Source organism: Amblyraja radiata, chromosome 10 (genome assembly GCF_010909765.2).
Source record: "Amblyraja radiata isolate CabotCenter1 chromosome 10, sAmbRad1.1.pri, whole genome shotgun sequence".
In the NCBI taxonomy this organism is placed as follows: domain Eukaryota; kingdom Metazoa; phylum Chordata; class Chondrichthyes; order Rajiformes; family Rajidae; genus Amblyraja; species Amblyraja radiata.
The window spans coordinates 21,441,659-21,460,791 of NC_045965.1; the positions used below are offsets into that span (position 1 = coordinate 21,441,659).

Here is a 19,133-nt window from a genome sequence, read left to right on the forward strand (position 1 = left end):
ATTGCTGCAGTAACTCAGTGGGTCACACAGCATCTCTGGAGAAAAGGAATCGGAGATGTTTCGGATCTGGACCCTTCTTTAAATCCACTCATGATTATTCCTTTATCATTACGTTACTGTTTCCATGAAGGTACCAATATATAATAATTCCATGCTCAACTAATTGGTTCTCAAATAGTATTATCTTTAGTAACATTTCAGCCAAAGAAATAGAGAACACAGATGCCGTGAAGGGGATTTCCTTTAATGATAGCCTTCTCGATAAAATCATGAGGGGATGAAATTCAAAACTCTTTGTCCCAGGGTAGGAAAATCAATAACTAGAAAGCACAGGTTTGAAGTGAGAGGGTAAAGATTTAATAGGAACCCGAAGAGGAATTTCTTCCACACAGAGGGTGGACGGTATATGGAATGAGTTGCCAGAGAAAATATTTGAGGCATGTACAATAACAACATTTAAAAGACATTTGAACAAGTACATGAATAGGAAAGATTTAGAGGAATCTGAGCCCAAATGCAGGCAAATGCAACTAACTTAGATGGGTCATCTTGGTTGGCATGAATCAGCTGGGCCAAAGGGTCTCACATGCTGAATGACTCCATGACTCTATACTCGAATACAATATTATCATCCATGATTATTATTTAACTTTAAATATTTCCTCCCTAGTAATCGATAGTTATAAAGGTAGAGGAGTGGAGGCCTTCTTGCATGTTAGCCAGATTTGGAGCCAGAGGGGCAAACATTGTCACCAATTGTGGTGTTTTAATGACAAGACAAAAAAAAAGATCTTGCTTGGCAGAACAGCATGTGAAGCTCACTCTTGCTTTACCTTATCTTCCAACATTTAGTTGAAAGGCAAATCGGTAAGAAGCTAATTCTGCTCTACCACAATTAAATCATTTGTACTGAGCTACCTTGCACCTTTTAGTCTTTGGTACTAACCTATTGAGCTCCAGCGCACTTACTTCATTAAGTGTGAATGAAGCCCAATGACACTGCATCTCCCAGTTCCGACTTTACACCAACAATGCTCTTCAAGTATTGTCAGTTGAGACACATCTGATGCCAAAAGGTCGAAGTGAAATGTTTTGAGATTAGAGAGTTAAACTATTCTGCAAAATTTGACTAACATTTTATGCTACTGAAAAATGCTACCAGCAATTTTTTTTAACCATCCACCAATTAACTTTGCACCTTATAAAAATATCTCAAAATGCCTCACAAACGACGTAATTCACTGATATGCATTGGTTAATATTGGGATGGATGAGGAAAACGTAATCAAAAACATGCAGCATCTTACGCAAAATAGGTACTGAAAAGCAGAAGGATATTGGGAAATTCCAGACCTTGGAGTTAAAAACATGGCTTCCAGCAATGGAGCAGTTAAATTAGGGGCATGCAAGAGGTTAGAATTGAAATAACGTTATAATAATATGAGAATTGTAGGACATCAAGAATTTATAAAAATTGGGTATATATTTAATCAAATGCAAGAAAAGTATTATCTCTCCCCTCACCACAGAAAAGTCAGACAGCACAAATAACACTAATAGTTTTTACAAAAAGATAGTGTCATGGGGAATTATTCATGTTCATATGTTGGCTGACAGTTGTTGCAATGCATTCACCTCTTGAGGTATAGTTATTGATGACCTCTTCAGGAAAGTGTATCACAGAATAAACTTGTGCACTGCGCATAACTAGGGTCTAGCTATTGACCTATGGATAAAAGCCTGCATGGTGGTGCAGCAATTAGGACAGTGTCTCATGGTCACCAAACCATATGTTCATCAATGACCTTGAGTACTGCAGACAAGGAGTTTGCACATTCTCCTTGTGACTATGTGGGCTTCCCCTGGCTGCTCTGGCTTCCCCTCACATCACAAAGATGTACTGGTAGGTTTATTGGCTATTGTGAATTGTCCCTCAGTCTCAGTAAATAGCAAAATAAGTTGCTGAGCCTGTGGAGAGAATATGTTTCAGGGTTCCAAGATGAATGGAACTAATGGGATTGATCAGGCGGAAACCGGCATGGACTCAGTAGCCAGTTAGCCACCTTCTCCTTTTAATAACTTTGTTACTAGCACTAGCAGCAGAAACATACTTTAGTGACCTATACTCCTCCACCTGATAGCTTGTGGAGTGTATAATAAGGGTGCCAAGCTTCTCGCAATCCTACAACTCTAATCTGTCACTACCTTCCTTCAGTTCTGGTCTCACGCATATCCCTTTTTAATCGCTTCATTTTCACTGCCTGCAGGCTGAAAAGGTTCTTTTTCCGAATGTAATGAATAGTTGCTGCCTGCTAAGACCTTACAAACCCATCCTTCCTATAATGATCGCAGCTTTGCACTCTGACTCTTCTCAATCTCTCTCCAAAATAATGAATAGCTTTAGAATAACATGCCTTACAGCAGCGACTGGAAATCAGCACTATCTGATATACAATTTTACTTGGAATTTCTGAGTTTATATTATCTGATCATTTAATATTTTTTATTAGTTTAAGCATTGTAAAATCTTTCTGCTTCCATTTGAATAAAATTGCGAGTCATTTGACCTTGTTGCAGTTTGCATAATTGGATTTTATTTTCCACTTAATTTATCAACTATCTGTATGGATATCTTTGAATGAAATTGCCAATTTAGTGTCATTTTAACTTGAACAAATTCCTTCTGTAGATATCTGGATTTAGGTCAGCTATTTGAATCAAGTCACACTCCAGAGACATTTGTTCGGACTATAATTTTCCTATCTTCTTTGGCTACAAGCATGGTGCTAAAGGATCGGAAGACTGCTGTAGTGATGGGAAAATTATTGAAATGAAATATGTGGACAGCGTAAATCAAATTCACAGAGGCATGGATTAATTAAGGTCAGCCAGCAGGGATTTATTTAGGAATGTTTTTGAAGAGGTTAAAAGGGGGATCATATTTGATGAAATCTACCAGGGATTTAGCCGGGCTTTTGACGTGTCCCACATGTCAGATTGAACATGAAGTAGGAGACTATGGGATACATGGAAAATATGTCCGAAAGTTGAGGAACACTCTTCCTCAAAATGTGTAGGAGGCAGTTTGTGAATATTTGTACGGTAGAGAAAGTTTGATAATTGAGAAGCAAGGATATGGAAGCTTTCCATGAGGAGTCAAGTCATGTTGAGTTCATCGTTATGTACACAGGTACGGTGAGTTACAAGTACAAGTACAATGATAACTAGCTGCAAGGCGAGGTCATGCAACATCATTGGTGATAGCGCGACCCTAGCTGATCAACTGAATGCTTGCTGTGCTCGCTTTTAGCAGAAGGCCAACCTGTCCCTTCTGACTCAAGTTTGCCTCTTCCCAGGGTCACTGTTGCAGAGGTTAGATCGGTCTTCCTGAGGATGAACCCATGGAAAGCAACTGGCCCAGACGGAAGTCCTGGACGTGGCCTTAGTAGCTGCACGGACCAGCTAGCGGAGCATTCACGGACATCTTTAATCTCTTCCTACTCCTTTCTGAGGTACCCCCCTGCTTCAAGAAGATCACCATCATCTCGGTGCCGAAGAAAAGCAAGACCTCATGCCTAAACGATTACTGTCCAGTGGTCTTGATAACCACCAGCATTAAATGTTTTGAGAGGCTAGTTATTAAATCCAGTCTACCCAGCGGCCTTGACCCACTGCAGTTTGCCTGCCGCCATAACAGGCCCACGGATGATGCCATTACCCGAGCCTTACACTCAACCCTAGAACACCTAGAGACACACCTGCATCAGAATCTTATTCATAGACCACAGGTCTGCTTTTAACACCGTTATTATACCATCCAAACTCATCACCAAACTTGTGGGACTTGGTGTCAACATTCATCTCTGCAACTGGATCCTCAACTTCCTGACCAACTGACCCAAATCAGTGAGGATAGGGGACAAATCATCCTCTATGATAATCCTCAACACGGGGTCTCCACAATGATGCGTTCTCAGCCCCCTTCTGTACTCCTTGTACAACCATGACTGTGCAGCCATCTATAATTCAATTTACAACTTTACAGACGAGACTACCATGGTGGACCGGATTTCAAATAATGATGACGGAGTACAGGAAGGAGATTGAGAACATCATGTCCTGATGTTGGGACAACAAAGGAGATGGTGATTGACTTCAGGAAGTGAAGCGGTACATTACCCGGGTTTGCATTGATGACGCTGACGTGGAGATAGTTGAAAACCTCAAATTCCTTGGAGTAAATATCACCAACGACTTCTGGACCATCCATATTGAAGCAATGGGCAAGAAAGCACAGCTTTTGTAAATTGGTGATGATAACAGTGTTGAATGCTGAGCTATAATTGATAAACAGAAATCTGATATTATCCAAATGGTCCAGAGCAGAGTGGAGAGCCAACGAGATGGCATCTGCTGTTTAGGTATTGTGGTGACAGGCAAATTCAAAGAGGATCCTGGTCATTTCTGAGGCAGGAGTTGATTTGCACCATGGCCACCATCTAGAAGAGCTTCATTAGGGTGGATTTGAGTGGAGGTAGTCATTGAGGAAGTTCACCATGCTCTTCTTGGGCATTGAGGCATTAGAATCCCTTTTGAAGCAGGTAGGAACTACAGACTGCCAAGCGGGAGGTCAAAGATGTCCGTAAATGTGTCAGCCAGTTGTTTTGCACAGATTTCTAGCTTGTGGCCACGTACACCACCTGCATTGGGCACTTTGCATTGATTCACCCTCATGAAGCGTCAAAGACTGTGATCACAGAGCTGTCAGGGGCTGTGGGGGCGCGTGTGGGTGTGTCATTGTTCTCTCTTTCAAAGCCACATGCAAACAGTCTTGAACTTATTTTTAAATGATGTGTCATTGCCACTTATGTTACCCAATTTTTCTTTGTTGGAGGGGATAACTTGCCAACCTGCCATAGCTGTCAATCATCCATCCACGACTCCAGCTAAGCCCAAAATTAACTCTTTAGGCTTGTGTGTGATCTTCAGAGGTCATTCTTGGGCTTCTTGTATGATACTGAATCGCCAGTCTCAAACGCCACACATTTAGCCTACAGCAGATTACGAATCTCCTGGTTCACCCGGAGCTTCTGGTTAGGGATGACTCGGGATGTTTGTGGTATCACTTGCCCATTACGAAGTCAGTGACGACTGTGGAATATTCATTCAAGTCCACTGCCAAATTTTTGAACGTCCCAATCCATCATTTTGTTGCAGTCTAGCAACCGTTCCTCTGGCTCCCCTGACCAGCATGTTGTTGTGATCTTCACCAGTGTAGCACCATTCAGTCTCCGTCTGTAGACAGGAAGAAGGAGCACAGGGCAGATTTATCAAATTCCAGGCTAGGGATAGTGTATTGTGCTACAGTAATGGTCAAGTGTGTTGGGTCCTCTGGTGTTGAAGGTGACATATTGGTAATAGTTAGGCAAATGTTTTCTCAAGCTAGACTGACTGACAGAAATGCAAAGTTTTGTTTACAATCAGATCCTCCAACATCTTATTAAATGGTGTGGTTGAACTGCAGTGGTAGAGTTGCTGCCTTAAGGGGCTGTCCCACTTGGGCGACCTAATTGGTGAGTTTAGAAAAGTTTAGGAGAGTTTGAAAAATTGTCATGTTGAAGACCTCCTTCGACTATGTAGAAGACCTCCTTCGACTATGTAGAAGACTAGCTTCGACTATATTGAAGACTAGCTTCGACTAGCTACAACTAGCTACGACTAACTTCGGGAAAATTGGACACCGAATAGTGGAGAGTGAAGACGACCTCCTTCGACCTCCCTTTGACTACGATGAAAACTATCTACGACTACCTTCGACTATCTTTGACTACCCTTGATTACCTACGACTAACATATCGACCTACTACGACCTACTACGACCTACTACGACCTACTACGACCTACTACGACCTACTACGACTAAACCTACGAGTAAAAAAAGTATAGATTTTTTCCATGGCGACTTTATTTTACTCGCGGGCATTTTTCAACGTTGAAAAATACGCCGCGACCTAGCTGAGGCCTCGAGTACATGGGGACTACTCTCAAGCATGAAGGAGAGTTACAAAGACCTCCTACGACCTCGTGTCCTCCATGCTGCGAGTATGAGTCGAGGGCAAACTCGCCAGAGCTCGTGGATTAGGTCACCCAAGTGGGACAGCCCCTTTACAGCGCTTGCAGCGCGGAGACCCGGGTTCGATCTTGAGGGGCCAAGCAGCCTACTCCTGCTTTTAATTTTTGTGTTTATATATCCTTCTGAGAGGCTGCAATTCATCAAATAAATGTTTTTTTCGACCTGCCAGAATCTGACCCAGAGTCCACCTCTGATATTGGGACCATAATGACAGCCATCACCATCCTTGGTCGGTTTGTGGAGCTTTGCAACATTACCTATGTAGTCTTGTATTCATGCATCAAACTGGTCATTTTTTAGTTGAGTTTAGGGATACAGCATGGTAACAGGCCCTTCGGCACCGACCAGCGATTCCTGCACATTAACACAAGCCTACACACACTAGGGACAATTAACACTTATACCAAGTATACAAACCGAAGCCAATTAACCTACAAACCTGTACGTTTTTGGAGTGTGGAAGGAAACTGAAGATCTCGGAGAAAACCCACGTGGTCACGGGGAGAACGTACAAACTCTGTACAGACAGCACCCGTAGTCAGGATCGAACCCGGATCTCCGGCGCTGTAAGCGCTGTAAGGCAGCAACTCTACCGCTGCCGTACAACCAAGCATGTTAGCAAAATTGAGTCTGAAGAAGGGTTTCGGCCCGAAACGTCGCCTATTTCCTTCGCTCCATAGATGCTGCTGCACCCGCTGAATTTCTCCAGCATTTTTGTGTACCTTCGATCTTCCAGCATCTGCAGTTCCTTCTTGAACACATGTTAGCAAAATTGTTCATTGTAAAGTTTCAGTTTCAGTGCAAAGTATATTAATTGGCATTCACATGTCATTATGTTTGATGCATTGAATCAGAACATTATCAATACCAAAAAATTCTATTTCCTTAAGTGTTGAATTGATTTGTTACCAACGTTACCAAATCTTCTATGCTAATATTTACCATCCTGGTACCTTCTGAGGTACATTTATTTTGGGGTAATCAACTGTACCGACATTGTTACATTAAAACCTTGAATTCACTAGTCTCACTCAGGCAGTTCATCTTCTAAAACATCCATCAGGTTTATCAGGAAGCCCATCCTCCGCCTCTCCGTGGTGTGTACTTCGTTAATGCGGTGTTTTAATTCAAATTAATTACATCCTCCACCCTTCTCCCTCCACCCCATCTCCGTCTGTTCTTGACCGGTAAGAAGCAAGCATAGAGTGAAGTCAAGTGGCTGGCTGGTCCTCCTGTTGTTCCTTTGCTGCAGCTTGCTCCGTTTCGTCTGGAATAAAATAAGAGGAGAAGGAGTGGCAAATATCCAGAGGACACTTCTTGAATTTCAAAAGGCCAAAAAGTTGTTTCCAGGGAGCATGAGTTGCATCAGCAAGAGAGTGCAAGAATTAATTTATTGCTGATGATATCTGCCTTTACATCCTCTGCACTTGGCCTCTCCAGAAATGAGAGATCTGAAATCTGGGGATGTGGAGAGCAGAGTGACCACATCTGGCTCGTTTTTCTCCCTGATATTGTTAGCAGATTTTTTACACTGAACAAAGGCAGCATATGAAAAAAAGTGTTTGTCAGTGGGGCCCAGGTGCCGGCAAGTTAAACACCAGCCGGAAACAAACAATTCTAGGTTGAACTTTTAATGGAGAGCATCCATAGAAGATTAAAGGAAGCTCCAATTGGAGGTGGCAGCACGCTTCAATGCTGCAATGAATCCTTCCCGAATAATGTTTAGCAAATGTCAGCCAAAACCTGTTCAGAAGTAAAGTAACTATGGTGGCAGGAAAGTGTGAACAAAAAGTGGACTAGCACGCTCATTTAATGTTTCAGAACACCCACTCCCCGGTCTTTAACATCCACCAGAAGTTACAGTTTGTAAAAGTTGATTGCAAATGTTTTATAAGCCAGCAGCGAGGGAATCGGAGACAGAGAAAAGTTATGGAATTGGAGAGGAAAGTGTAGGAAACCGACAAGAGGAAAAGGCCAGATAGAAGGGTGGAGAGTAAAGAATACTGTGAATTGGAAACGTCAAAAAATGGGGAAGAAATAAAGGAACATATGACGAATGTTCGAGCTGCCAAAGTCACACATCTAGCATGCCACAGACTATGCCAGTCAGTGTGGACTGTCCTATGATGACGACACCAATCTTGGAACTATAGAATACAGAACGGTACAGGAACAGCTCCTTCGACCTGCAATGTTGTACCAACCATAATGCCAATTTATATTAATCCTATCTGCCTACACATGGTCCATCTCTCTCCATTCTCTGCCTGTTCATGTGCCTGTCTAAATTCCTCTTAAATGCTGATTTCATTTTTGCTTCCACCACCTCCCCTGGCAGCACATTCCTGGCACCTATTGCCCTTTGTGTAACAAAACTTGCCTTGCAAATCTTTAAATTCCGCCCCTCACCTCAAATGCATGCCCTCTAATATTTGACGTATCCACCCTGCGGAAAAAGCCATGTAGAATTTTATAAACTTCTTTCAGAACTGTTTTCAGCGTCTAAAGCTCCAGAGAAAACAATCCAAATTCTGCTTGTAACTAATGTCCCCTGAATACAGACAACATTCTCGTGAACGACTTCTGCGCCTTCCCCAAAGCCACCACATCCTTCCTGTAATGCAGTGACCACAACTGCATGCAATACTCTAGATATGGCCTAACCAAAGTTGTGTACAGCAGAAAAATGTCTTCCCAACTTTCATACTCAATTCCTAGAATGATAAAGACCTTTTTTACCACTCTATTTATTTCATATCCACTTCCAGGGAGATTTGGATTTGCACTCCAAGAACCCCCAGTACATTAATATTCCGAATGATCCTGCCATTTGCTGTGTGCTTTCTCACTGCATTTGACCTCCCAAAGTGCAATACCTCACATTTGTCCAGAATTTGCCAGCTCTCCACCCATATTTCCAACTGATCTATATCCTGTTGTATTCTTTGGCTACCTTTCTCACTATCCACAAGTTCACGTTTTTGTGTCGTATGCAATTTACTAAATCGCCCACCTACATTACCAAGGAAATCATTGACGTACGTCACTAACACCAGATGTCCCAGCACTAATCCCTGTGGAATATCACTGGTCTCCGACCTCCAGTCAGAATAACAGCCTATCATAGCATTAAAAATATTTCAGTCAGTCTAAACTGTTTAACTGTATACCTTACCACGTTGCAATGCATTTTAGTGCTTTGATACTGCAGCTATAATTTATCCCTAGTTTTATTGCATGTTTTTGTGTGCATGTAAACATTTCAAAATATTGGATCCAAAAAAATGTTCTGCAGCAACACCTATATTTCCATTCTTGTTCTTTGCTGCCACAAGTTATATCCCTTGATTCTGTTTATGAAATGTGGTGACCATGAGGAAAATGCAAGCAAAATACATTTCATTCCTGAGTGATAATTATCAATGCTGCTCAGTAACATGGTGAAAAATTATCAAATCACAAACTAATCCTTCCATCACTACCCTTGGCCACCTGTCACCAAGCCAATTTGGCATCTAAATTGGAATAAAACTGAAATGTTGATAGTTCAATCTATCTTATGAAGGACAAAAATAATTTAACATTTTGAATGCAATTCTCATTCTGTTGAAGGATTTCCAAATAATTCCCGTACCAATGACTGTGAACCGGATAGAATTCCAATCTATCTTTAAATTTGCTGACGACACTACCATTGTTGGGCAAATTACGGATAACAGTACGTCAGAGTATTGGAGGGAACTCGATGGGCTGTTTCCCTGAACAACTCAACATCAGTAAGGAACTAATCGTTGACTTTAGAAGAGGTAGACTGGGGATCCACAAACCTGTTTTCATTGATGGGTCGGTGGTGGGGAGAATCAACAACTTCAAGTTCCGGGGCATCCACGATCTTTTATGGACTCTGCACATTAATGCAGTCATACAGAAAGCACATCAATGCCTCCACTTCCTTAGAACATTGAGATTTGTTATGTCTGACAAATACTGTCTTGAACTTCTACAGGAGTGTATTGACTGGTTGCATCCTGACCTGGTTCAACAACTCAAACATCTAGGAATGAAGGAGATTACACAAAGTGGTGAACACTGCACGGTTCATTGCGGGTACTGACCACCCCACCATCAAAGAGGTCTATAGGAGGCACTGTCTCAAAAAGACAGCCAACATCATCAGGGACCCACACTGCTCTGGCCACACTCTCATTTCACTCCTGCAATCAGGAGGAAAGTAAAGGAGTCTGAAAACGGTGACATCTAGGTTCAGGAATAGATTCTTCCCAACAACCCTCAGGCTATTGAATACTACGAACTCCAACTAAACTTTGAACTATGAACTGTCGTAGTTGCATTAGGGACTTCGGGCTTTGCATTATATTGTTTTTTTTATTTATTTAAACTTTTTTGTTTGTTTCTTAAGTGATCTATTGGGCACTCTGTTTACAAAACTGTTGTGCTGCTGTAAATCAGAAGTTCATTGTTCCGTTTCTGCATATATGACAATTAAACACTTGTGTCTAATTGCATAAAGGTTTGCTAAACACATCCTCAATGGTGGCACAGCGGCGCAGCAGTAGAGTTGCTGTCTTACAGTGCCAGAGACATGGTTCTATCCTGACTATGGGTGCTGTCTGTACGGAGTTTGCACGTCCTACCCGTGACCGCGCGGGTTTTCCCCAGGTGCTCCGGTTTCCTCCCACACTCCAAAGACGTACAGGTTTGAGGGTTAATTGGCTTCGGTAAAAATTGTAAATTTTTGCTAGTGTGTGGGATAGTGCTAGTATATGGGGTTTGCTGGTCGGCATGGACTCAGTGGGCCGAAGGGCCTGTTTCTGCGCTCTATCTCTAAGCTAAACTAAACTAAAATTGAAAGGCCTTCTCATCCACATTAATTGGGCACACATACAGGATTCCAGAAACAATTTGTGCTCTCACATCTCATCACTCCATTAAGTAGTGCCCAAATGATCCAGCAATCTGGAGACGCGGGAGACTGCAGATGCTGAAATCTGGAGTAAAAAATAAATTGCTGTGGGAACTCAGTGGAGGGAAATGTTTCGGGTCAGAAACATCGGGATCGGAGCCCCAATGTTCTCTGTCTGTTTCCCTCCACAGATGCTGCCTGATCCGCTGAGTTCTTCCAGCAGTTTGTTTTTGATCCAATAATCAGTAAAAACTGGAGATGTCATTGAGTTTTTCGATTATTTTGTAATATTCCCAGCAGGAATAGGGTGACAATGTAATGCCAGGAACAGATGTAAACTGACAATTGTTTATGAATTGCAATGCCTGATCATTATTTATTGACTCATTCACTGGTCTGGTATATTCTGGTAGAATTGGTGGAAATCCAGTCCAGGCTTTCTATGTGGTTTGTATCACCGTTCAGTAAGATTTTCTGGCTTTTAAGGAGAAACAAAGTTATTCATTCAGCCAACACTTAATGTAACTACGAACACATAAGATACCAAGTGGGGAAAGGGTACTACCCTTATGTAAACTTATCTAGGAAACAGATTTTTCTATTCATTAAGTTATGAAAAGTCCATAAGGCAACAAGTGGCCGTCCGGCAAGACTGGAGGTTTTGTAATACTAAGTGGTTTTTCCCCAGGTCTGGACGAACTTTTTTACAACTCGTGAGATATCAAAATGAAACCAACGAGCTTTCCTCGCAAAGTAGTTGAAATACAAAGAAAAGTTTGTCATAGTTTCACTGAGGAGTAAGCAGCACTCTTGACTAATTTAAATTGGAAACGTGACGTCTTATTTGGGAAATCATTGCTGCAGGAAAACAACTATTATGCAAATTTCATGCTGTCATTTCTCCACTGCCGTTCCACGTTTAGACGGGAGATACTGGTTGATGGATTGCTGATATCCTGCTTCAGAAGCTTGACTACAAACGCAGGAATACCAGTCTCAATATCTCTAATCCTCTACCCTGAAGGAGAGTGAGAGACACACGATGAAGGAACATTGTGGACTGGCTTTGGGCTGCCCCACTAATTCTGATATGGACACTATGCAGCAGTTGAGCCCTGACTACATGCCTATGTGTTTCTTTGCAGAAGAATCCCACCAAAAGTTAGCCATGGAGACTCTGGAAGAATTAGATTGGTGTTTGGATCAACTTGAGACAATACAAACCTACCGGTCAGTCAGCGAGATGGCTTCGAACAAGGTAAACAATTGTTCATTTTTTAAGTTATCATGCTTAGAAAAATAACTGCATTAACAAAAGCTGCTCAGACATAAACTGCAATTATGATCAATCAGTATATTGTGGTTAAACATTCATTGATATCTATGGCCAAATATTTTGCCAACTTTACAGAAGTAGGTGATCGTGTTTTGAAGTAGTCTGGCGTAGTCTTTAAAAAATTTTAAGAAACCAAAAAGTTAGCAAGAAATCCTGTACACGTCATTTGAGCATGTATGAAACGGCTCCTATATGGATTGTATCAATTTACTAAAAATTTGTGAAACGAATACTTCAAACAGTTCAATGTTACAAATGTTGCCTTTTTTTGGAGCATTTAAAATGCCATTAAATAATAAAACAGTAACAGATTCATTTAAGGTAGAGTAATTCAGCGGGACAGGCAGCATCTCTGAAGAGAAGGAATGGGTGACGTTTCGGGTCGAGACCTTTCTTCAGACTAAAAACCAACATCTGCAATTCTTTCCTAAACAGATTCATTTATACGTACATTTTAATAGTGATCATATTGCAATGATGCACTGAATTTTAAAATATAAGCTTTAGTGAGAAGTTAAACGTGTGCACATATTTACCAGCTGTACTTCATAATTATATTATTTTTCAGAACGAATAAAAGTATCATTTGAAAAGTCAGCATGTATTGACATGTTTAATACTGATCTTGTACACTTAATTAGTTGGCATAGTGTAGAAGGTAATGCAGCGGGTGCCGTATTGCTAATATTTATTGACAAAATACCTGTTAATTAAATATTTCATTCCTAATTTTGAGCTGAAGTTTGGGTCTGAGAATTGAACGTTATTTGAGTAATATCATTGGTAGTTGTGAAGGATCATCTGCTTTGCCTCAACAGTATATTAAATTCACAACCTTAAAAATCTGTTAATTTTGTTTTATCTTAAATTTAACTTTTCATATATCCTCAAGTAATTGACCAAATAAGATTAGCAATTAAAGTTTGGCATTTCCAGTGAGAATGGGAACAAATAGGGATAGTCCTTATTCCTTTTATGCAGGACTAATAAATGATGGAAATATAATTTATTTAAACATTCTGGATTGGATTTGGATCCAAGTGCCGAAAAAGCAGATTTCAAATTTAATAAAATTATAGTCCTTGTTGTGGGAATGTTTTATATTTGACTCAGTATTACAACTTAAAATCGCTGGCTTCAAGATGTTGCAGTTCTATTACTCCCAGTTTTCTCATTTTGATATGTCAGGTAGAGATATATACACCTCGTTCAATTAATTAGTAACATTGATAATTGGTGGGACCAACATTTTGGAAAATAGTAGCAACATTTTTGGGCCATTCCTGAAGGAATTCAAGCTGACCAAAACTGGTAGGGTTCAGAACATGGATCCTAACCAAACGTTTTCTACATGTCCAAAGTACTATTTCAGTTTAAAAATGGCTCTCTATCCATGCAAGATGAAGATAGACACAAATTGCTGGAGTAACTCAGCGGAACAGGCAGCATCTCTAGAGAGAAGGAATGGGTGACATTTTGAGTTGAGTTTCTTCTTCAGACTCTATTTGTGGAGGAAGCCACACAAGACATGGTACCTCTGGGGAAGTTAGCATGCAACTAAGAACCATCGTGAATTATTGGAATAGGCAGACAATGCCAAATTGATGCTAGCACATCCATTTAAGGGTCAACGTTCCAGTTAAATATCCTTCCATAATCAAAGCCACTGAACACTTATTCAATATCAGATAAGACAACATTCTGCCCAACCACCACCCATCACTTCCACCACCGCCAACTCTATTTGAAGGAATCATCAGTTATATTCAGGTTAGTCTCTGATTGTATACGTTTTTGTTATTTGTTGAAGTTCTTGAAAGTTGCTGAAGTTTACAACTATAAACTTAGCAGCTCTTAAGGAATTCTATCCCAATTTCAAAGCTTTTGTATGAATCAGTTGCCCCCTGGTGGGAATGAACTGTAGGAGAGGAGGAGGAGGCATCCCAGCACTGGGGCGTATCAGTGTGGACCAGTGTGTGAGAGGTCTGTGCCGCAGGACAGCCTCACTGCATATTGCTTGCACTTCAGCAGTAACTGCATCCTTGGAGTAGTCAGGGCAGAGAACTCATTGCCAGAAGTTTTCAAGGTCATCACTGCCATGAACATAAATGTGTTATCTACGGTCTTGGCTAGACCTATGAATATTTGTAACATCTCGCAGTTTGCCACCCAGTGCAGAGGGGAATTTGCTAAGACTCTAACTTCAAAGTTAAATTAAATATATTTTTCTGTTTTGCCAGAGACTATCTGTCAGGACATATATGGGCTTGAGAGGATTGCGGGCATCCCATAGTGCTTGTATTTTGTGAACATGCACATACACCAACAATGGTCACTTGTTATAAGCACTGCTGAATCTAGCACATAGTCTATGTAAATAAACATCAAAAAAGTCCTAAATTATGCTCTGTGCAAAATGTTACAGAGCAGACCATAGTGTCCTGCATGGATTACTGTGCAGAAGCCCTGCATTTCATGATGCTCTACTACATGCCCCACTTGCAGTTACTAGGGCACAGCTCTTGGCAATAGGTTCTTATAGGTCACAGCTCTTCGCTATAGGTCACATTTCTTATGAGAAGGAAGAAAATCTTTACACCCATTGAATCCATGCCACCTTGCAAAACATTCCTAGTATTTCCTATTCCCTGTAACCTAGTCTCTCTCCCAAGCCCATCAGCTTCCTGTCACCCACTTACACTAATGGATAGTTTATCTAACAACTCGCACACCTTAGTGATGGGGGAGGTAACTGAGGCAACCGCACTGTCATAGGAGAAAGTGACATTTTGCACATACTGAAAAATACACAGAGTTAACTCCTTGGGTCACGCAGCATCTCTGGGGAAAATGTTCTCCAGAAATGCTGCCTGACCTAATGCATTATACAGCACTTTGTGTCTTATTTGTAAACAGGCATCTGCAATTCTTGTGGCGACGTTCACCACAGACTGTCTCTGTACAAACAATTCATATAACTGCAGAGGAAGCCTCACTTCCCCACATCCCGACAGGATAGGAAAGCTTTTGAGGGACATGGGCCAAATGTGGGCAGGTGGGACTGGTGTTGATGGGGCGTCTTGGTCAGCATGAAAAATTGGGAGGAAATGCCTGTTTCTGTGCTCTATGACTCGATGACTATTTCTCTAATCAATGATCTCAGAACTTAGTTTTCTCTGGTCATGATCATGGGATTTTGTAAAGATTAAAGCTCATTCAAAATAAACATTCTAAACTTCTAAATTGAATTACAGCATGCGGTAATTCATACCAATGCCATTTAATCATGCTATTTCATGCCTTTTTCCATGTACCTTTATCGAATGCTTCTATGGAGTTCTGTTAAAGTGGCGTTAGCATGGCTGGTGGAAAGTTTCTGTCTTAATGTAGATGGCTCTGAAGATGACCTGGAGCAATCATTCTGCATATAGAAGCCATGGCTTCAGATTGGGCATCCGCAGTCAGAGTGAACTGATTTACTGAGCTAGCCTTCCCTTGGCCTCTTCTGCAATAATGGTTGCTACGGTTATAAAAATTGATCCATGCCTGTTCCTAGCTGATGCGTTTGGCTGTGCACCTCTTAGTCCTGCAAAGAGATGTGCCAATGCATTTGCGTAGTTTTTAGGTACACTCTCCAGTCCTCTGATATCCTGCCCAAATCATACAGAGAGCAGGTTCATGAAGACATGACAAACCACTTTCTAAATGAATCATTGAAACCACAAGTTTAACTACTTGTATGCATTTTATGTTATTGACATTCAAACCGATTATAGAGCAACAAATGACAGACAATATTATATATGAAAAAATCAATTTATGAAAGTGAAAGGCTGATCAAAAGCAAAATAACCCTAATATAAAGTAGGTAGATAAAAAAATCAACACATATTTAGTCGTCAAACTATTTATGGCACTTTACGGATAGAATATTTCACAGATTCATGTGGTTTAGCTTGAAATTCAAGCAATGAGTTGGCTGTGTTTTGGTATATAATGTAAAGTGTTGAAATGAATTGGAAATGTTGTGTGTTTTATAATTGTGTTCAAATAGGGCATGATATGAAAAGGTAGAGTAGAGAGGATTTTGTTTTTACTGAAATAGAGTTTTTGTACGACTGATGTTTGGGAAGCATTAAAACTTTTCTGTAGATTTTTCGTTCAATGTGATGACTTTTTTGTCTTCTCAGTCACAAAGTCAGAAGTGTGAGGAGATTCAGTCAGGGCAGTAAAGGGAAAGGGTGATTTAATGCTGTATTTCATAAAGAACAATTATTTTGCAATAATTTTTTTCAGTGATTACACAAAATATTAGGTAAATCATAGTAATATCTATATATTTATATCATGGCTCACTACTACAAATTAAAAATGAATTGTGGCACTTCTCTCACAAAAGGAAGTTTATTTTTAATCTAGTTTTAATATGTGACAATAGTGCCTTTAAGTTTTTAAATGCTGTCTTGGGAGGATAGTTTGTAAGCTAAAATATAGAAATCTGAATAATATTTCACTGTGGTTGAAATAAAGGTTAAATGTTATCCGTGACTGTTTTATGAAAAACAGGATGCCTGTATTCCTGATAACTATGAAAGGAAGACAAGTCAGTGGAACAATGTGGGGTGGAAAATGCAGTAGAAATGTGAACACGTCTGTTGCAATTGCACAAGCTCTGACTGTTTTCTGGCCAGACCATTGCTAAGTTCCTGACTGTGTCACTGAAGCCAAAAGACGTCATTGGAGACTGACAGTAGGCACCGGGTATCTGCTTGAAGAGTGACTTGCACTTCCTGTCTCATTCCTGTCTACTTAGCACTACAAAGGCACTGAAGTCTTTGGAATGTAGGCGTGTGCGACTTCAAATGTTTTGATTCAAAATAATTGCACGCAGGGAATTAAATGCAACTATTATTACCAATAATTCAATGAAACTTATCCTAAGGGTTATGGTACAATTTTAAACTCCTTGAGATAAACATTACTAGCATCCAATGCTAACTTTTTTTGTTTAAACTATTGATATTAATTCTGTTGTGGATAGGAACAGAGAATGCTCTGAAAAAATGGTTTGTATTTTCTTTGACATTATGAAAATCTAAATGGCAAACTGTGGTGCATTTTACAAAATTTGTTTAATACCTTTGCTTACCGAACACTTTGTGCCAGATGAACGACTCTACATTGCGTTTTGTTTCCTTCTTGGAATCTATTTAGTCGGTTACATCACATAGTATTTCAACACTAATATTACAAATCAGTAGGTATGAAATGTTGAAATTAATGGGGCCCAAATACTTTTTTTTCCTCTTGACCAACATCCACCAGCAATTGTCAAGTTGATTGACTGTGAACAAAAACTCACCAATATGGACAACACAGTGTGCAGCAATTAGTGCTGTTGCTCACAGTACAATGGACCTGGGTTTGACCCTGTCTTTGAATTGATTTTCTCCTGTAACCATGTGGATTTCCCTCAGTGCTTCCTTTCTCACTTGCATCAAAAAGATGTGCTAGTAGTTACTTGGCTATTCTAAACTACCTCTTCGTGTAGGTAAGTGCCAAAGAGAATCTAAGGAGAGGGTATATATGTGAGAGGGTAAGTTTCAAGGAAACAGGTATTACAATTTGAAAATATCTTCAGGACAGATGAGAAAAAGTTACTTCACCCAAATCATAGTAAATTGCTAGAATTTACTACCCACGTGCGCTGTGAAGACTCAATCAGTGAGTATATTCAAAACAGAGATCAATGCATTTTTATTTATAAAAGGTCAAGATTAAAGAACAGCCAGGATCTTATTGAATGTCAAAGGTGCCATGGGGGTTGGGGGGGGGGGGGAGGGGGCAAATAGCCTACTCTTACTTCTTTTTGTAGAAACAAGGAACGGCCGATGCTGATTTACCAAGGAAAGCCACAAAATGCTGGAGTAACTCAATGGGCCAGGCAGCATCCCTGGAAAGCATGGATAGGTGACGTGTCTGAAGAAGGGTCCCGACCTGAAACGTCACCTATCCATGTTCTCCAGGGATGCTGCCTGACCTGCTGGTTTACTCCAGCATTTTGTGGCTTTCCTTGGTAAATCAGCATCGGCCGTTCCTTGTTGTCTTTCCTCCTCCTTTTGCTAGTGTTGCTAGTTAAAATTAAATAATTACATGCTGTTGCAACTGCTGCCTTTTTAATTTTGATGAAGGTATATTCTCAATTGATGTGCTGTACAGTTCTAAATGGTATTTTGCCAACGAGAGATGAAATGGGAGCATAGCATGGGCGGGGTCACTATTTTAATTGATGTTTACTTTCCTTGTGGAAAATCAGAAATGTAGCAGTTTAAAGACCAGAAGATCAGGTTTCAGGGCCGGCATGTTCCAGTAAGAAGGAGGGATAAGGATGGCAAGGCAAGCGAACATTGGATGACAGCAGAGGTTGTAAATTTGGTCAAAAAGGAAAAGGAAGCATGTCTGAGAATTGGGAACATGAAATTAGACTGGGCCTTTGAGGAATTTACAGCAATTAGAACGAGTTAAAGCAGAGAATTGAAAGTGCCAAAGGGAGCCATGAAATGTCACTGACAAATCAGATTTCAGGAAATCCCAAGGCTTTTTATACGTACATTAAAAGCAAGACAATAACTAGAGAGAAGGTAAGATCGCTCAACAATAAAGGAGGGAGTTTGTTCTTGGAGTCAGAGGCTTTTGGGGGGGGCCGTAAACAAGTACTTTGTATCTATATTTGCCAAGAG

At 40.6% G+C, this 19,133-nt stretch overlaps 1 protein-coding gene across 2 annotated transcripts in view; it reads left to right on the forward strand.

Annotated features, from left to right (window-relative positions):
• pde4b (phosphodiesterase 4B) overlaps positions 1-19,133 on the forward strand; it is a 167,123-nt gene that overhangs the window by 109,341 nt on the left and 38,649 nt on the right. For both annotated transcript variants that reach the window (XM_033028307.1, XM_033028308.1), the window contains one exon: positions 12,203-12,315. In XM_033028307.1, the coding sequence (XP_032884198.1) occupies positions 12,203-12,315 (113 nt within the window). The remainder of the gene's footprint in view (positions 1-12,202; positions 12,316-19,133) is intronic.